The sequence below is a fragment of the Callithrix jacchus genome, chromosome 7 (genome assembly GCF_049354715.1).
Source record: "Callithrix jacchus isolate 240 chromosome 7, calJac240_pri, whole genome shotgun sequence".
NCBI classification, from domain to species: domain Eukaryota; kingdom Metazoa; phylum Chordata; class Mammalia; order Primates; family Cebidae; genus Callithrix; species Callithrix jacchus.
The window spans coordinates 122,426,581-122,443,943 of NC_133508.1; the positions used below are offsets into that span (position 1 = coordinate 122,426,581).

General features: G+C 40.5%; 1 protein-coding gene and 1 long non-coding RNA gene across 6 annotated transcripts in view; one reads left to right on the forward strand and one right to left on the reverse strand.

The window, feature by feature from the left end:
- SYDE2 (synapse defective Rho GTPase homolog 2) overlaps positions 1-12,612 on the reverse strand; it is a 50,138-nt gene extending 37,526 nt beyond the window's left edge. For all 4 annotated transcript variants that reach the window (XM_009001611.5, XM_002751023.6, XM_009001612.5 and 1 more), the window contains exon 1: positions 11,142-12,612. In XM_009001611.5, the coding sequence (XP_008999859.3) occupies positions 11,142-12,465 (1,324 nt within the window). In that variant the 5' untranslated portion in view covers positions 12,466-12,612. The remainder of the gene's footprint in view (positions 1-11,141) is intronic.
- A 41-nt stretch (positions 12,613-12,653) lies between these two features.
- LOC144577034 (uncharacterized) overlaps positions 12,654-17,363 on the forward strand; it is a 46,866-nt gene continuing 42,156 nt past the window's right edge. For both annotated transcript variants that reach the window (XR_013520216.1, XR_013520215.1), the window contains exon 1: positions 12,654-12,976. This is a non-coding gene — a long non-coding RNA (uncharacterized LOC144577034). The remainder of the gene's footprint in view (positions 12,977-17,363) is intronic.

Sequence of the window (17,363 nt, forward strand, 5' to 3'; positions counted from 1 at the left end):
CACCACATAAACAGAACCAAAGACAAAAACCACATGATTATCTCAACAGATGCAGAGAAGGCCTTCAACAAAATTCAACAGCCCTTTATGTTAAAAACTCTTGATAAACTAGGTATTGATGGAACGTATTTCAAAATAATAAAAGCTATTTATGACCAACCACAGCCAATATCATACTGAATGGACAAAAACTGGAAGCATTCCTTTTGAAATCTGGCACTAGACAAGGATGTCCTGTCTAATCTCTCCTATTCAATACAGTATTAAAAGTTCTAGCCAGAGCAATCAGGCAAGAAAAAGAAATAAAGGGTAGTCCATTAGGAAAGGAGGAAGTCAAATTGTCTCTATCTGCAGACAACATGATTGTCTATCTAGAAGACCCCTTCGCCTCAGCCCAAAACCTCCTAAAACAGATAAGCAACTTCAGCAGTCTCAGAATACAAAATCAATGTGCAAAAATTACAAGCATTCCTATACACCAATAACAGACTTAAAGAGAGCCACATCAAGAATGAACTGCCATTCACAATTACTACAAAGAGAATAAAATACCTAGGAATACAAATAACAAAGGATGTAAAGGACCTCTTCAAGGAGAACTACAAACCACTGCTCAAGGAAATAAGGACACAAACAGATGGAAAAACATTCTATGCTCATGTTTAGGAAGAATTAATATTGTGAAAATGACCATACTGCCCAAAGTAATTTATAGATTCAATGCTATCCCCATCAAGCTACCTATGACCCTCTTCACAGAACTGGAAAAAAACCACCTTAAACTTCATATGGTACCAAAAGAGACCCCACATAGCCAAGTCAATTCTAAGCAACAAGAACAAAGCTGGAGGCATCATGACACCTGACTACAAATGATACTACAAGGCTACAATAATCAAAACAGCATGATACTGGTACCAAAACAGAGATATAGACCAATGAAACAGAACAGAGGCCTTGGAGGCAACGCCACACATCTACAACCATCTGATCTTTGACAAACCTGACAAAAACAAGCAATGGGCAAAGGATTCCCTGTTTAGTAAATGGTGTTGGGAAAACTGGCTAGCAGTGTGCAGAAAGCAGAAACTGGACCCCTTCCTGACACCTTACATTAAAATTAACTCCAGATGGATTAAACACTTAAACATAAGACCTAACACCATAAAAACCCTAGAAGAAAACCTAGGCACAACCATTCAGGACATAGGCATAGGAAAGGACTTCATGACCAAAACACCAAAAAGCATTGGCAACAAAAGCCAAAATAGACAAATGGGCTCAAATTAAACTCCAGAGCTTCTGCATAGCAAAAGAAACAATCGGCCGGGCGCAGTGGCTCACGCCTGTAACCCCAGCACTTTGGGAGGCGGATCACGAGGTCAAGATATCGAGACCATCCTGGTCAACATGGTGAAACCCTGTCTCTACTAAAGATACAAAAAATTAGCTGGGCATGGTGGCACGTGCCTGTAATCCCAGCTACTCAGGAGGCTGAGGCAGAAGAATTGCCTGAACTCAGGAGGCGGAGGTTGTGGTGAGCCAAGATCGCGCCATTGCACTCCAGCCTGGGTAACAAGAGCGAAACTCCGTCTCAAAAAAAAAAAAAAAAAAGAAACAATAATTAGAGTGAACCAGCAACCAACAGAATGGGAAAAAATTTTGGCATTCTACCCATCTGACAAAGGACTAATATCCAGAATCGACAAAGGGCTAATATCCAGAATCTACAAAGAACTAAAACAGATTTACAAGAAAAAAACAAACAAACCCATTCAAAAGTGGGTGAAGGATATGAACAGACACTTTTCAAAAGAAGACATATATGAGGCCAACAAACATATAAAAAAATGCTCATCATAACTGGTCATTAGAGAAATGCAAATCAAAACTACATTGAGATACTATCTCACGCTAGTTAGAATGGCAATCATTAAAAAATCTGGAGACAACAGATGCTGGAGAGGATGTAGAGGAATAGGAACACTTTTACTCTGTTGGTGGAAGTGTAAATTAGTTCAACCATTGTGGAAGACAGTGTGGCGATTACTCAAGGACCTAAAAATAGAAATTCCATTTGACCCAGCAATCCCATTACTGGGTATATATCCAAAGGATCATAAATTGTTCTATTATAAAGACACATGCACACATATGTTCACTGCAGCACGGTGCCACTGTACTCTAGCCTGGGCAAGAATGAGACCCTGTCTCAAAAAAAAAAAAGGTAAATTTGTCTTTTTAAAAAAATCCTAAACATGTACCCAACCAAGCAGATTAATAATAATAGCAAAGACTTGGAACCAACCCAAATGCCCATCGATGATAGACTGGACAGGGAAAATGTGGCACATATACACCATGGAATACTATGTAGCCATATAAAACAATGAGTTCGTGTCCTTTGTAGGGATATGGATGAACCTGGAAACCATCATTCTCAAGAGTGACACGAGAACAGAAAATCAAACAATGCATGTTCTCACTCATAGGCAAGTATTGAACAATGAGAACACATGGACACGGGAGGAGAGCATCACACACCAAGGTCCATGGTGGGGGGAGTGTGGGGGGACAGCTGGGGAGGGATAACATGGGAAGAAATGCCAGATATAGGTGATGGGGATGGAGGTAGCAAACCACATTGCCCTATATGTACCTATGCAACAATCCTGCTTGTTCTTCACATGTACCCCAGAACCTAAAGTGCAATAAAATAGATATATTAGAAAAAAAAAAGAAAACCTTAAATAAAACCATTCAAAAGTTCAGACAAGAAAAAAAAAAGAAATTCATAGTCCAATGGGAAATATCAAATGCTTAGATATATGTGTATCTTAATATAAGTAAAACTCTACAAATGTATATATAACATTAACTTCATCTAAAGAGGAAAATTTTTTTGTGTTTCCAGAGTTGTAAAGCAGGCTTCAATAACAGTTCATAAGCTAAGTATATAACTATCATCAACATAGTAATTCATACATAACTAAAACCATATCTGTAAAAATCTAAGATCATATCAGGTTTTTCAATTATGGAATTATACGGTCAACTCATCTTATTGGCAGAGCAAGTAAGTAATAATGGTCTAATAACAGAGTGATAAAACACACTAAGCTACAAGAAGCTTAATAACAACCAAAAAAAAATTAGATTTATGCATAATCAAGGTTTTTAGTAACCTCCCTTCTACTGAAAAGAAAATGCTTTAAAAATGTAAATGTCCAGCCTGGGCAACATGGCAAAACCCTATCTCTACAAAAAATTTAAAAATTAGCCAGGTGTGATGGTACACACCTGTCATCCTAGCTACTTTGTAGGCTGGGAAGATTGCCTGAACACAGGAACGTGAGGCTGCAGTGAGCTGTGATTGTGCCACTGCACTCTAGCCTGGGCAAGAGTGAGACCCTGTCTCAAAAAAAAAAAGGTAAATTTGTCTTTTAAAAAAATCCTAAACATGTACCCAACTAAGCAGATTAATAATAAATAAATAAACAAACAAACCTTAACACAAATTACTAGTCACGTTCAATTCCAGATGCAAGAATTAGACAAGAAATAAGAAGGGAAGGAACTCCCATGAATACCACTATGTCAAGCATTTATTTACTCCACAAATGAGTGACTATCATGTGTTAGGCATGAGAGATAAAGCAGTAAGGAGGCCCCCCAACCTCATTTAACTTCTAGAACAATTCTATGAAACAGGTATGACTACCATCATGGGTCTCAAAGAATATGAGAGATATGGTCAAGTTGATAGCCCTGGGATTCAAATTTAAGTCTATCTAACCTTAAAACCCATGCTCCACTCACCATGCTACCCACACCATGCTACCCACACCATGCTACCACAAACAGTACAGACAACCCTCCCTGAACATAGGGATGTTCATCCCAATTTATCTTATAAAGTGGCTGCTGGTAAGGACTAAGTGAAATAATGTTCAAAACACTTGAAACGCTATAAAATTCTACTCAAAAACATCAAGTAACTTGTTCAAGAGCAGCTTGTTAGTAAATGGAAAAGGCAGCACTCAAACTCTTCTGACTCCAAAGTTTGTAGTGATATACCTAGGCTACTATAAGGAAATTCAAGAGTCTTTCTTTGGTTCTACCTCCATTACACTTAAAATTAACAACTGAAAAATCAACACATACTCAGGAATCACTGGGGTTTCTGGGTTTTCAGTGATCACATGATTTTGTCAGGTGCACTGAAGTCTAAATCGATTTCACATTTAAGTTCAAATCTAGTATTGCTTAACAGCATTTTAGACCTTCGCAGGATATTATAGTTTGACCCAATTTAAATTTGAAGCAAACAAAATAATATAAAATTATATTACTCATGATGGCTATGAGCCACATCTTACCTTTTTCTCAGACAATCTCTTGGAAATTCCAAAATTTTATATAGCTAGACACATTCATTATTTTAAGTCTTGGAGTTTTCTGATAGACACTATAAATGAGTCTCTAAACATGCTTCTACTACAAGGAACTGCAATGAGAAAAATTAAGCTACCACTATCCCCTATTTAAGCAAGTTGATACTTACATTGATATAATCATTTAATGAAAATATAATATTAAAAGGAATTTTTTTTTTACTAGACGGGGTCTCACTCTGTCACCCAGGTTGGAGCACAGTGGCACAATTATGGCTCATGGCAACCTCAACCTTCCAGGCTCAAGTTATCCTCCAGGCTTAAGTGATCCTCCAGGTTCAAGTGATCCTTCCGCCTCAGCCTCACTAGGACTACAGGTGTACACCGCCATGACTGGCTAAATTTGGGGGAGTTTTTTGGTAGAGACAGGGTCTCACTATGTTGCCTAGGCTGGTCTGGAACTCCCAGGCTCACATGATCCTCCTGCTTCCACCACACAAAGTGTTGGGATTACCGGTGTGAGCCACCATCTCGCCACTATTTTCAACAAAATTACAAACTACAAAAAATTGAAACCATACACTCTGATTGCTATTGCCAAATATTTAAAAATACATGATGCTGAAGTTTAAATTTATAGATAAATGCCACATTATTATAATTTATATATTATAAATATATAATATTATAAAGGCCAAATTTAGTTATTAAACTGAATTAAGCAACACATTATTCAAGATAATAAACTTTACTTGAGCAATTATTTATAAATTATTTAAAACATTTTTATCGCAGTTAAATTAAATGGATGCATGTATGTAAATTCATAGAAAAGGAAAGCTATTTGCAATCTTCCCTCTCATTTAATGCAACAATTAATGTTTAACCCTATTAGCATAAATTTAGGAGTTTTAGCTTCAGATTATATATATATTATAATTTATAAATTATAAATTTTTTATAGACAGGGTCTCACTGCTGCCAATATAATAATATATATTAAAACATACATAATATATAATAAAATATATTTATATATAATATAAAAATATAACATGTTATATACATATACACACGCACACACAGAAAGAAGGTACAAGTAAAAATATAAAAATAAACAGCAGGCCGGGCGCAGTGGCTCAAGCCTGTAATCCCAGCACTTTGGGAGGCCGAGGCGGGTGGATCACGAGGTCAAGAGATCGAGACCATCCTGGTCAACATGGTGAAACCCCGTCTCTACTAAAAATACAAAAAATTAGCTGGGCATGGTGGCGCGTGCCTATAATCCCAGCTACTCAGGAGGCTGAGGCAGGAGAATTGCCTGAACCCAGGAGGCGGAGGTTGCGGTGAGCCGAGATCGCGCCATTGCACTCCAGCCTGGGTAACAAGAGCGAAACTCCGTCTCAAAAAAATAAAATAAATAAATAAACAGCAAAGTTACAAGGCAAAAAAGTCCTTAGTCTCTTGTAACTATACATGTTATGGGATAATTTTCAGATTCTAATTAAAGTAATTTTACTTGAATCTGTAAGAGAATACAGAGTGGCAATTGAAAGTTTTTCACTCAGAAAACTTTTCCACACAGTGGTGAACTACCCAAGCCAATTCTGTTTTCTCAACTATTATTTCATAATAAATCTAGATCACTTACTATTACTGAACAGTTAACTAGTGCCTCCAGCTCAAATGCATGAGCAAATTTTCCAAGAAATTATATATTCCAACCCTCACTGAAAATGTGTAGTACCTAGAGAGACATCTTTTCATCCTTTAAAAAATTCTACTCCAGAAACAAACTCTGTTGCTTTTCCTTACCTCTCTTTAAAAATCCTAAATAAAAGTATTCTTATGAACATTGTATTAGATATATAAATCTATATTTTAAAAGCATTGAACATTTTAATATTTATTAAAATCCTGTGTCTAAATAAGTACAAATATACCCTGCTTACAGTCAAACTTGGCAGTTCAGATGAAATTACTAAAATAGCCGGGCACGGTGGCTCAAGCCTGTAATCCCAGCACTTTGGGAGGCCGAGGAGGGTGGATCACGAGGTCAAGAGATCGAGACCATCCTGGTCAACATGGGGAAACCCCGTCTCTACTAAAAATACAAAAAATTAGCTGGGCATGGTGGCGCATGGCTGTAGTCCCAGCTACTCGGGAGGCTGAGGCAGGAGAATTGCCTGAACCCAGGAGGCGGAGGTTGCGGTGAACCGAGATCGCGCCATTGCACTCCAGCCTGGGTAACAAGAGCAAAAAAACTCCGTCTCAAAAAAAAAAAAAAGAAAGAAAGAAATTACTAAAATAAACTTAAGTCTTAGGTTTCTCTGTGTGTATATGTGTGTGTCTTTATCTTTCCTAGACAAATCTAAAAGGGGAAGGGGGATAGAATGAAAAGGAAAGAAGCACCTTTTTTCTTTTACTCCCATTGTGACTAGCAATAAAAACCCTAAGGGGGAAAAAAAAAACTGTGTGTTAGCTTTCGAGACAGGAAAGTAGAGAAGAAAACTCTGAGGCTGTTGTCAGTTCCACAAAAGTAACAGGGAGCAACAAGAGAAAGAAGCACGAAAGATGAGCAGAATAAATAAATACCCACCAAAAGGTGTCCTCTAGCTCAATTCCCAGCGCTCTTCAAGGTAGTACTCCTCAACTCCAACCTTTTCACTCTCCATCCTTAATCCTAATGATCTGAGGCAAAGCAGTATTCTCACGAAGCTTGCTTGCCTTCCTCTAGATAATAACAAGTGTCAGGCACAGTACCAAATGGATTATCTTTGTTCATCCTCACAGCAACCTAAGGACTAAGGCTAGGCAAGGCTGAGAAACTCATCCAAGGTCACAAGCCTGGTAAGTGGTAGAGTCTGACCACAACCCAGAATCTCTATTCTGTTAACCATTGTACTATACAGCCTTCCCTCTTGCAGATTCCAAAATCTCACTAATATTTGTTAGCACAAGATGAGAACAATATGAAGGGAATTGCTCAAATTTGTAATATATAAGTAGTAAGTGTTAATTAATATATATAAAACTGAAGCAAAAATAGCCCAAGTGCTTTGCTCTAGATGGTAGTTTAAGTACCAAGTATCAGAATAAGGTAAAATGGTTTTTTTTTACACTTTGGGGTTGTGAGAGCTCTAGCAGCTTACTCTTCAAAAGTATGGTCCACCAGACAGCAGCATCTACACTGGGTGCAGACTATCAGGTCCCCACCCCACACTGATAGAATCTGCATTTTAACAAAATTTCCAGGGAATTCATATGCACATTAAGTTTGAAAAGCACTGCTCTAAAACAGTGAATCACATTTTGAGTGGCAAAGGTCTAGCAAATGGCCTTCTCAAAAAATAAACACAACATCTCTTGGGAACCACTGGTCTAGAAATGTAGGACTTTCAAATCAACACAACACTATTTTCTGCTGAATTTGTAATTCTCAAAGTTTTTCAGCCAGCAGCAACTCCAATGTTCCATGGCACTCTTCCAGAAAAAGAAAAAAAAAAAAAGCAACTGCACTTGCTTTCTAACACTACAATAGCAGGATCTCAGGAAGATATTTAAAACTAGAAGACTGTCAAAAACTACATACCTATTGCTACTCATTTTTAAGACGGCCAATACAGAAAAAAAATGTTGGAAAAATTCATAAAGATTATGTAATTCATAAAGATAAGAAATCAGAGTTACAAATACTTGAGAAAAGTAGATGGGAATCAGTTCATAGTGTCAACTTCACTTTAAGATGGTTAAAGATCATACCAAACTAATTAATACTACCTTAAAATAATTGTCTCAAAATTTTAGACAAAATACTAAGTTATACGTCTAAAGTTTTTTCTTTCACAGACCATGTAGCAGGAGAAGTGGAGTCAAAGTAAGCTATTTTTTAAAGCAATAAAAGGTGCTTTTGAATTTGTTTGTGAAAACTATGTGCTAATTAAAACTTATTTATAAAGATTTATAATGATGTATAGTTGGCAAACAGATTAAGATTCCTTTGTAATCTTAAGGCTTGCAGAAACTTGATAACTTTTACTATGTGTAATGACTTTAGATTTCTTAAATAATCATCTCAATTAGGAACAAATGGCCAATCTGTAAACACTACATACTTAACTACATCAAATCATTTACATTATAAACTATCAAAAGTTCTTAGAGCCAGAAATCAAAACAGAATATCATTTGTGTTTCCATTTGTCAGTCTCAAAAATTTTCAAAATATCTGTATAAAGTATCTCCACTTCATTGAATAATTATTCTGTATTATAAATTCTAAATATAACTTTATTTTGACAGAAAATATCTTATGAATAATACTGTACTGAAAAATGTGATATAAACCTTTTATCTTTACATAAACAAGAATGTACTGCTACATCTAGACCGCTCCAAATAAGTTTTGCAGAAAACATGATTTAAAAGTAGAATCCAAGTAACATCAATTTGAAGTAAATATTTAAAGGTTAAAGTTTAAAATGGATACAGCAATTACTTTTTTAAATGTGTTAAAACTTAGCCTAAGATAAATTCTTCGAAACTGTGAGGAAGTTACTTCTCACCCCCATGCCTTGTTGAAATTCACCCATATCCTCAATCCAAGCAATTTAATAGAATTAATTTCTCTGATCTTACATAAATAGGAGCTTTTTTCAAACTAATGACGCCTTGAGTTTGAATCCACATAGTTTGAATCCATATACAGGTACCAACTGAGTGTTCTTGGGCAAACTGCTTAATCCCTCTGTTATTTTTATTGCTGTTGTTGTTAAATGACAGCAAATCTCCATTTTGGGGGCTATAGAAATTTTATGAGAACCACCTAAAGTATCCAGAATGGTCTTAATAATAACAACTAAACCTCATGAAAAATAATTTTTTAAAAAGCTTTCCAAATCTATACTAAATATGTAAATACTACACAAAGTATTTTCATCTCTCCTGAAAGAGGAATTTGTGATTTAAAAGGAAGTAACAACTGAGAGTTGTTTAAACCAGAGATTATGGTAGCTTTGGCTTAGATTTCTCATAAAATATCTAAAATACTATCGTATAATAATTGTTTCATTTTAATTTCTTTTAAAGTTAGCAGTTTCATTTAGTTAATTGCTTAATGGAAAAAATCAACTTCATTCTTAAAGGAACTATATTTATTACTTTTAAAATCCTTGAATGTTTACTACTGAGGGCATTAAACACCATCAGATGGTAAATGTTTTAGCTCTGTGACAAAAGGTTCAAAAATATTTGATAATTTTTTTGTTATGGCTGAAATTCAACTATGGTACCAAGAATTAAAACTAAGCCAAAATCAGGGGAGGTAAAAATACTGTGGCAATAAAATATAATAAATAATTACAAATTACTTTACTCTTGGAAATGCACATTTAATATGAACTTGGTATAAAGTACACCTCTCTTAACAAAGAATTTACATTCTACTATCCTTTTGTTCCAGTGAAATGGAATAGTTAACCTTGAGAATAAAATTTGACAGGTATGTATTAGAGCTTTATAGACAGAAAAAAACTGCAAGTTGGCACACACTTTGAATGAATCATTTGATTTGTCTTCATTGCTTGGTTAAGTTTTCTGAAATTTGTTTCGCCCCACTGTTGTGTGTTTATTGGTTAAACAAAGTTAATGTGTATAAATCCAGTCCTGTAAGATTTGTAATACTACCAGAGAAACTGCCACATACTGTGAATACCTTTTACATTTCAAGATTTAATGTTTTCAGAATTATTCCTGAGTTGTAAGTCTTCATGCTCACTACAAATTTTTATATGGAAGAGTATTCAAAAGGCCATGTTGTTTTGGCTCACTTTGACGATATTGTACTCCTTTTGGGAAAGATATTTTGATATTTACAACATAACTGACAGGTTTCTAGAACTGATAACCTAAACCTTCAGTGATAGTTAAAAATCATGCACATACGAAGTAGGGAGCATAATCCTATTATAAGGATCAATATACTTTAAAAAAAAAACTAATTTTCTTCTCATATAAACCGGGTTTAAGTTTGCAAATGACTGCTCTTTAAAAAAAATACCTAAAGAACATTTTTCTTTTGATTAAAATGCTAGTATCCTTGATTTTTCACACAAAAAAAAGATTACTTACTTTGTTGGGATTTCTTTGGTGGGGGAAGCAGGTGGAGAGATGGTGTATGTGAAATACTACCTGACTAAAAAATTCTACTTATGGTAGGATTTTTTTGTTTGGGTTTTTGGTTGTGTGTATGTATGCATGTGTGTGCGTGTCTGGGAGAGACAAAAAAAGTTGTAATGAGTAAAATGACAGCCTATGAAGCCTATAAAATCTACCTTGAATCAAATTCAAGTTCACAAACTCCACAAATGTCTACGGATTTGCCTAGAGCTACAAAGAATAAAAATCAAGACAGTACCACCCATCTGTAAATGTACTAAAAGTGTGTTAAACTTAACCTTTACTCATTTAGGTAATACTTAGGGAACAGGCACACCGGTTCTTCGAGAAGAAAACACAAAAACCCGAATTATTCATGCCACTGTCTGATTAAAAAAAAAAAAAGCAAATCAAGTAAATGCATTTTATTAAGTAACCTCGAAATTAAGCTGCCGCTTACATGACACTTACTGTGGTCCTGTATCGTACCTGTCTGCAAAAACATAGCTTATTCTTGGCTCCGAAGACAGAAGCCCAGTTGGTAAACAGTAAGGCTCGCGGTGCAAGCATTTTGATCGCAAAGTATCCTACCTGTCAGCGTAATTCTTTGGTCTGGAGACACCGACAGGACACGGTTTTCACGCACTTTCAAAGCGCCCAGATTTGGGGAGGCGGCCTGCGTTCCCGTGACTATGGGGTCCGTCCCACGGGCACGACCCTTCATTCCCAGGGACAGCAGACGCCCTTTGTACATCCACTTCTGCAGCTTCTTGACTGTCACTGCAGGCGGCCTGAGGAAGGAGGGACCTTCCTGGAGGTCTCCTTTGCCGCTGCCTATCACAGAGGACCCCGCTGGATTCCTAAAAGGGCTTCCCGAGGAGCAGCCGTGGTCCTTAGAGCCTGGAGGCTGGAGGCCGGTGGGTGCAGCCGCCTGGGCGCGGTCCCCGCTCCAGCCGTCCATCCCACCTCCACGTGGCGGGGACTCGTCCCAGTCCCCGTGCGCGTCGCACCTGATCCAGCTGTCGCTCGGCCACCGCTGGAAGGGAGGCGGCGTGGCACCCACCCGGAGGCTCTCGAGGCTTCTGCTGCAGGACAGCCGCATCCGAGGAGTCCGCAGCTGGCCTCCCCCCGACTCCCTCTGAGGCGACCGGGGCGGGGACACCTGCTGCCGAGGGTGTCTGCCGCCTCCCCGCTCCCAGTCTCGGGGGCAGGCTCGGCGGTCCGCGGCGCCGCGGGAAGGCTGCTGGCCCGGAGCCCGGGCTCCCGCGGGGAAGTCGTGATCCGCCAAGCCCCCGCCGCCCCGCCGCGCGCCAGAGTCAGGGGGCAGGTCGTGCATGGCCTGGATCAGCAGATAATAGGCCTCTTGCAACTGGGTCCGCAGCCTGCCTGTCTCCAGGCGGCCGCCCTCCGCCCCCGGGGAGGAGCCCGCCGCTGGGGGAGGCGGGGGACGCCGTTCCGCCTCCGCCCCCTCAGGCTCTGGCACAGGCTGAGAGCCGCCGGGCAGGTTTTCGTAGTAGTCTGCCTCGCAGTTGTCTTCGTCCTCGTCCTCTCCGCTGCCCTCGGAGCCCTCCCGGGCGTGCAGAGACGCGCGAGCGAGCCCGTGGCTCCAGGGGGCGGACTCCTGCCCGCTGCGCGGCCGAGGCCCGAGCGCCCCCGACTGCTCCGAGTGGCTCACGGGGACCCGCGCCCCGGGACCCCACGCCTCAGTTGACCGCGGGGGCTGCTGTAGGCTCCGCGCGGCTCCCCCGGCATGCTCATGTTGAGGGGTGTCCGAGGCACCCCAGGCGTCTCCCGCGGCTGCCGAAGAGGCCGCCACGGCAGCTGCGGCTGCCGCCCGGAGCCCGAGCCCCCCGGCGCCGCGGGAACCCCGCCTTCCCCGGAGCCTGGAGAGCGTCCTCCTCAGAGGGTCCGCCATCCCCTCTGCCTTAGCCGCGAGGCTCGCCCCCACCGTGGGGAGAGGTCGGAGCCCCGCTGCGGAGAAACCCGCGCTTGCAGAGGCGGCGGCGGCTCCCCATGACCAGCGCTGGCCCTCGCCGGCTCCTCACATACTTGGCATAACTCTGCCGCGGGAAGGCGTGGGGGAGGGCGGTGGCGCCGCAACGCGCATGCCCCGGAGCCCCGGGCCGCGACCGGGCGCGCTGGCCGCGGGCGGCGGAGGTGGGTTCCCGGGGTGGGCGAGCTGCGCAGGTGGAGGCGGAGGCCGCGGGAGGGGAGGTGGGTAGTAGGTTGGCTGAAGGTGACCGACGGAAGCAGGGGTGGGAGCGCAGAGCGCGAAGGGTGCGAGGAGAGTTGAGGCAGAGGAAAGTAGAACGAGCGGGAACGTGAGCCTGGGCTGGCGGCTGCAAAGTTTTGGTTAGAGAGCCCGAGAAAGGGAAAGTGCCCTCCAGGCTGTCACCCCAGCACCTTCACCGCCACAGCTGCACAAGGTATGTCTTAGGCAAAGCAAGTCCTAGCTTGAGAGAAAACAGTGTTTTGACGGACAAAGTATAAGTGCAGGTGATCTCAATGCATGTGTTCTAGAAATGTATCAATCATTTTAATTGCTCAGAGAGCTAGCTATTTAAAGGAAATTTGCAGCGATTCCTTTTCTGTGAGAGAGCCCTTTTATCAAAAAATAATCACCGATGTCTCTATTTTTTTTTTTTTTTTTTTTTGAGACGCAGTCTTGTTCTTTCGCCAGGCTGGAGTGCAGTGGCAGAATCTTGGCTCACTGCAACCTCTGTCTCCCGGATTCAAGCGATTCCCCCGCCTCAGCCTCCTGAGTAGCTGGGACTACAGGCGCGCGCCACCAGGCCCGGCTAATTTTTTGTGTTTTAGTAGAGATGGGGTTTCACCAGGGCCAGGATGGTTTCTATCTTGTGACCTCAGCATCCGCCCGCCTCGGCCTCCCAAAGTGCTGGGATTGCAGTCGTGAGCCACGGCGCCCGGCCCCACCAATATCTCTTTTAAGTGTTTTTCCTTATTTATATAAACGTATGCTAACAAAATTCTTTTTTTTTTTTTTTTTTTTTTTTGTGACGCGAGTTTCGCTCTTGTTACCCAGGCTGGAGTGCAATGGCGCGGTCTCGGCTCACCGCAATCTCTGCCTCCTGGGTTCAGGCAATTCTCCTGCCTCAGCCTCCTGAGTAGCTGGGATTACAGGCACGCGCCACCATGCCCAGCTAATTTTTTGTATTTTTAGTAGAGACGGGGTTTTACCATGTTGACCAGGATGGTCTCGATCTGTTGACCTCGTGATCCACCCGCCTCGGCCTCCCAAAGTCCTGGGATTACAGGCTTGAGCCACCGCGCCCGGCCGCTAACAAAATTCTTACATCAGCCAAAACTTATAAAATGGAGCCCCTAATATAGTGTGCCCCATCACCCTATCTACAAGACTGTCATACAGGTTTGCACCTTTCTAACATAAAAGTTAACAGTTCATTTTAATTTAAATAGTGGGAAGCAATTGAATTGAAATTGAGACACGTTGTAATCTGGAAATACCAGCTGTCTCCCAAAAACATTAAATTGTATGTTCTGGTTAGCAGTTACAAATTAAAGTACCCCTCATTACCAGAGATTAATTGATCTATCAGTGGCTGATAAGAATCACTCTCGCTACCATCCCTGATTTGAGTTACTTTTTTAGTGTTTACATAGTAGAAAGGGCCTTTTTTTGAGTTACTCATAAATGTACTAACACCTAGCACAGTACCTGCACTTAGTAGATCCTCAAATACTTAAGAAATATTTGTTGAAAAAATAAATGCCTGCATTACTGAATAGAATAAAATAATTTTTCCCTAATTCACCTTATTTCCCACTACAGTGTATTTTCCTATGTCAGTTGTTGTTTGTTGTTGTTGTTGTCCAAAGGCCTCAATCTCTGAATGTGCTTTGACTAGAGTACTATTAGTAGTACCTAGTCTCTGCTTTCTGGAATAATTGTACCTGCATCTGAGATTTGCAGATAAGAGAAGATTTGCAGAAATCTTATGCTCTCAAAAACTCTGCTCTTGGCTGGTGAATAATTGTACCTGCATCTGAGATTTGCAGATAAGAGAAGATTTGCAGAAATCTTACCGCTCTCAAAAATTCTGCTCTTGGCCGGGCGCGGTGGTTAACGCCTATAATCCTGGCACTTTGGGAGGCCGAGGCGGGTGGATCACCAGGTCAAGAGATCCAGGCCATCCTGGTCAACGAGGTGAAACCCCGTCTCTACTAAAAATACAAAAATTAGCTGGGCATGGTGGTGCGCGCCTGTAGTCCCAGCTACTCGGGAGGCTGAGGCAGGAAAATTGCTTGAACCCAGAAGGCGGAGGTTGCGGTGAGCCGAGATCGTGCCATTGCACTCCAGTCTGGGTAACAACAGCGAAACTCTGTCTCAAAAATAAATAAATACTCTGCCCTAGGCGAGGGGCAGGGGCTCATGCCGGTAGTCTCAGCACTTTGAGAGGCGGAGGTGGGCAGATTGCTTGAGCCCAAGAGTTCGAGACCAGCCTAGGCAACAGGGAGCAAGCTGTTCTCTACAAAAAACAAAAACAAAACTACAAAAAATTGGCCGGGTGTGGTGGTGTGCACCTGTAGTCCTAGTTACTCGAGAGGCCGAGGTGGGAGGATCGCTTGAGCCTGGGAGATTGAAGCTGCACTGAACCAAGATCTTGCCACTGCATTCCAACCTAGACGACTGAGGGAGGGTCTGTCTCAAAAAAATAAAAATAAAATAATAAAACTCAGCTCAACCACATTCTTCTCTATGAAGTCATCTCTAATCACCCAGACAGGATCTCAAGTTCTTCTAAACTTCAGTAGTACTTTATTCCCACCCACTCATAGTATAGTTACTGTTTTTTGTTTTATACAATTTGTATACATGCCCTTGCTCCTTTACAAGAAAATTCATTAACTCCCTAAGGGCAGAAACTGTTTATAATTGACATTTATATTCTTCACAGGAGTATAGTTTAGCATGTTATATATTGTACATGATAAACATTTTTGAATTAGTATCAATTTTAATTTAGAGAGATCAAATGCCTTTAATTCCAGTCTATTGCCTAACTCTCCACTAGACCATACTATATTAGTGTTGTTTTAAAACTCTTTCAGCAATGAGTAAGAAACAGTTTGTTAAATAGTCTTAATTCATATCTAAGAATTATGCGATGAAATGTGATAAAATGTTACACCATAATTTGCATATATTGATGTTTATAGTTCTACAGTATTTTCATTCCATGGGCCCAAGGCTATTTAATGAATAGTCAAAGCATAAAACTATGTCCCAATGAAATATTCCCACAGGAAATGACTGATAGCAAAGTTGCCAATAATGGTTCTATAAATACAATCTGATCTCTATCTCAGAAATTGTTTCCATTCCAAGTCTGTTGCAAAATCTTTTTATTTTTTGTAGTTAACATCGTTGTTAAGAATACTATAAGCTGCATATGTATCTATATGCAGATAGATATATATGAATAGAAAAATATAACCTTGAAGATTTTGATTGAACTTCATCTTGAATTCTGTTTATCCACTTGTTCAGGAGATATAAAACATTGGTTATTGGCCAATATAAAATACTATGTATTATTCTAGGCAATACTCAGAACTAAGTTTGATGCAGCATACCATAACTGAACTTAACGCTACTTTAAAGTTGAGAATGTTTTAACACGTGAATTCACAATTTTAATCATATTTTGTGTCACAACAGAAACTAATAAGGCAGTCATGGCCATATGACACTATTTAAGGACCTTAATAATGTAAATTCCACTTTACATACATTACACATCAATAAAAAGTTGGTTAAAATGTAATTTTAAAGAGACAGTGCCCACAAAACTTATATTATGCATAATATAATTAAGGTAATGACAAGATGTGAACATAAACTATACTTTGTATAAATCTATTTTAACAATTTGTATCTTATTCTCCCACTTATCTCAATTTTTATATCTTTCTAATCCATAGATTTCCATGAAAATTAGGGGATGGGAATCATTTTTCAGTGTTTATGCTTGTTTCTCAGTGACTTGGAAATCATTTTGATGCCCCATGAATTAACAACTATGTGTTGGCACTGTCACAAAAGATATAACAACTATGGGATAACAGGGCTCCAGTAAGGCAGGGAGCCAAACTAAGGATGGAGTAGCACTGACTCAATCTGGGAGAAAGGGGAAAAAAAGCAGGGCAAGTTGAGGCAGAGGGCTACATTTAACAGTATAGAAGGGAAATGTTTAGGTATGTTATGGTTATTTTCTAGTCAATTTAGAGTGCATTTCTGCCTCGCTGGTGTTCAGTCTTCCATTATACTCTTAGTGGAAATAAAGACAAATTTAGCTCTACCATTTGTCTAGTATTGTCTCCCTAAACTGCCTTACAGGGATCCCCTGGAGTAGACCTTCCTGGTCTGCCATGCAACTCTGTTAGTATGGAGTAAAATGTACTTTAGCCTAAAGCTGGCCACACTAACACTGCACTGAGAATCAATAATGGCATGTTCTCAATACAGCTATTTTTACTGTTTCATAATTAATAATGTCTGGCAATTTGCAATATTCCTTAACTCATCCCCACCCCCAACCAAAGCAATAAAAAAGATAGCCTGGGTGTGGTGGCTCACACCTGTAATCCCAGCACTTTGGGAGGCTGAGGCGGACAGATCACTTGAAGCCAGGAGTTCGAGACCAGCCTGGCCAACATGGAAACCCTATCTCTACTAAAAATACAAAAATTGGTTGGGTGTGGTGGCTTACACCTGTAATCCCAGCTACTTAGGAGGCTAGGGCACGAGAATCCTTTGAGTCCAGGAGACGG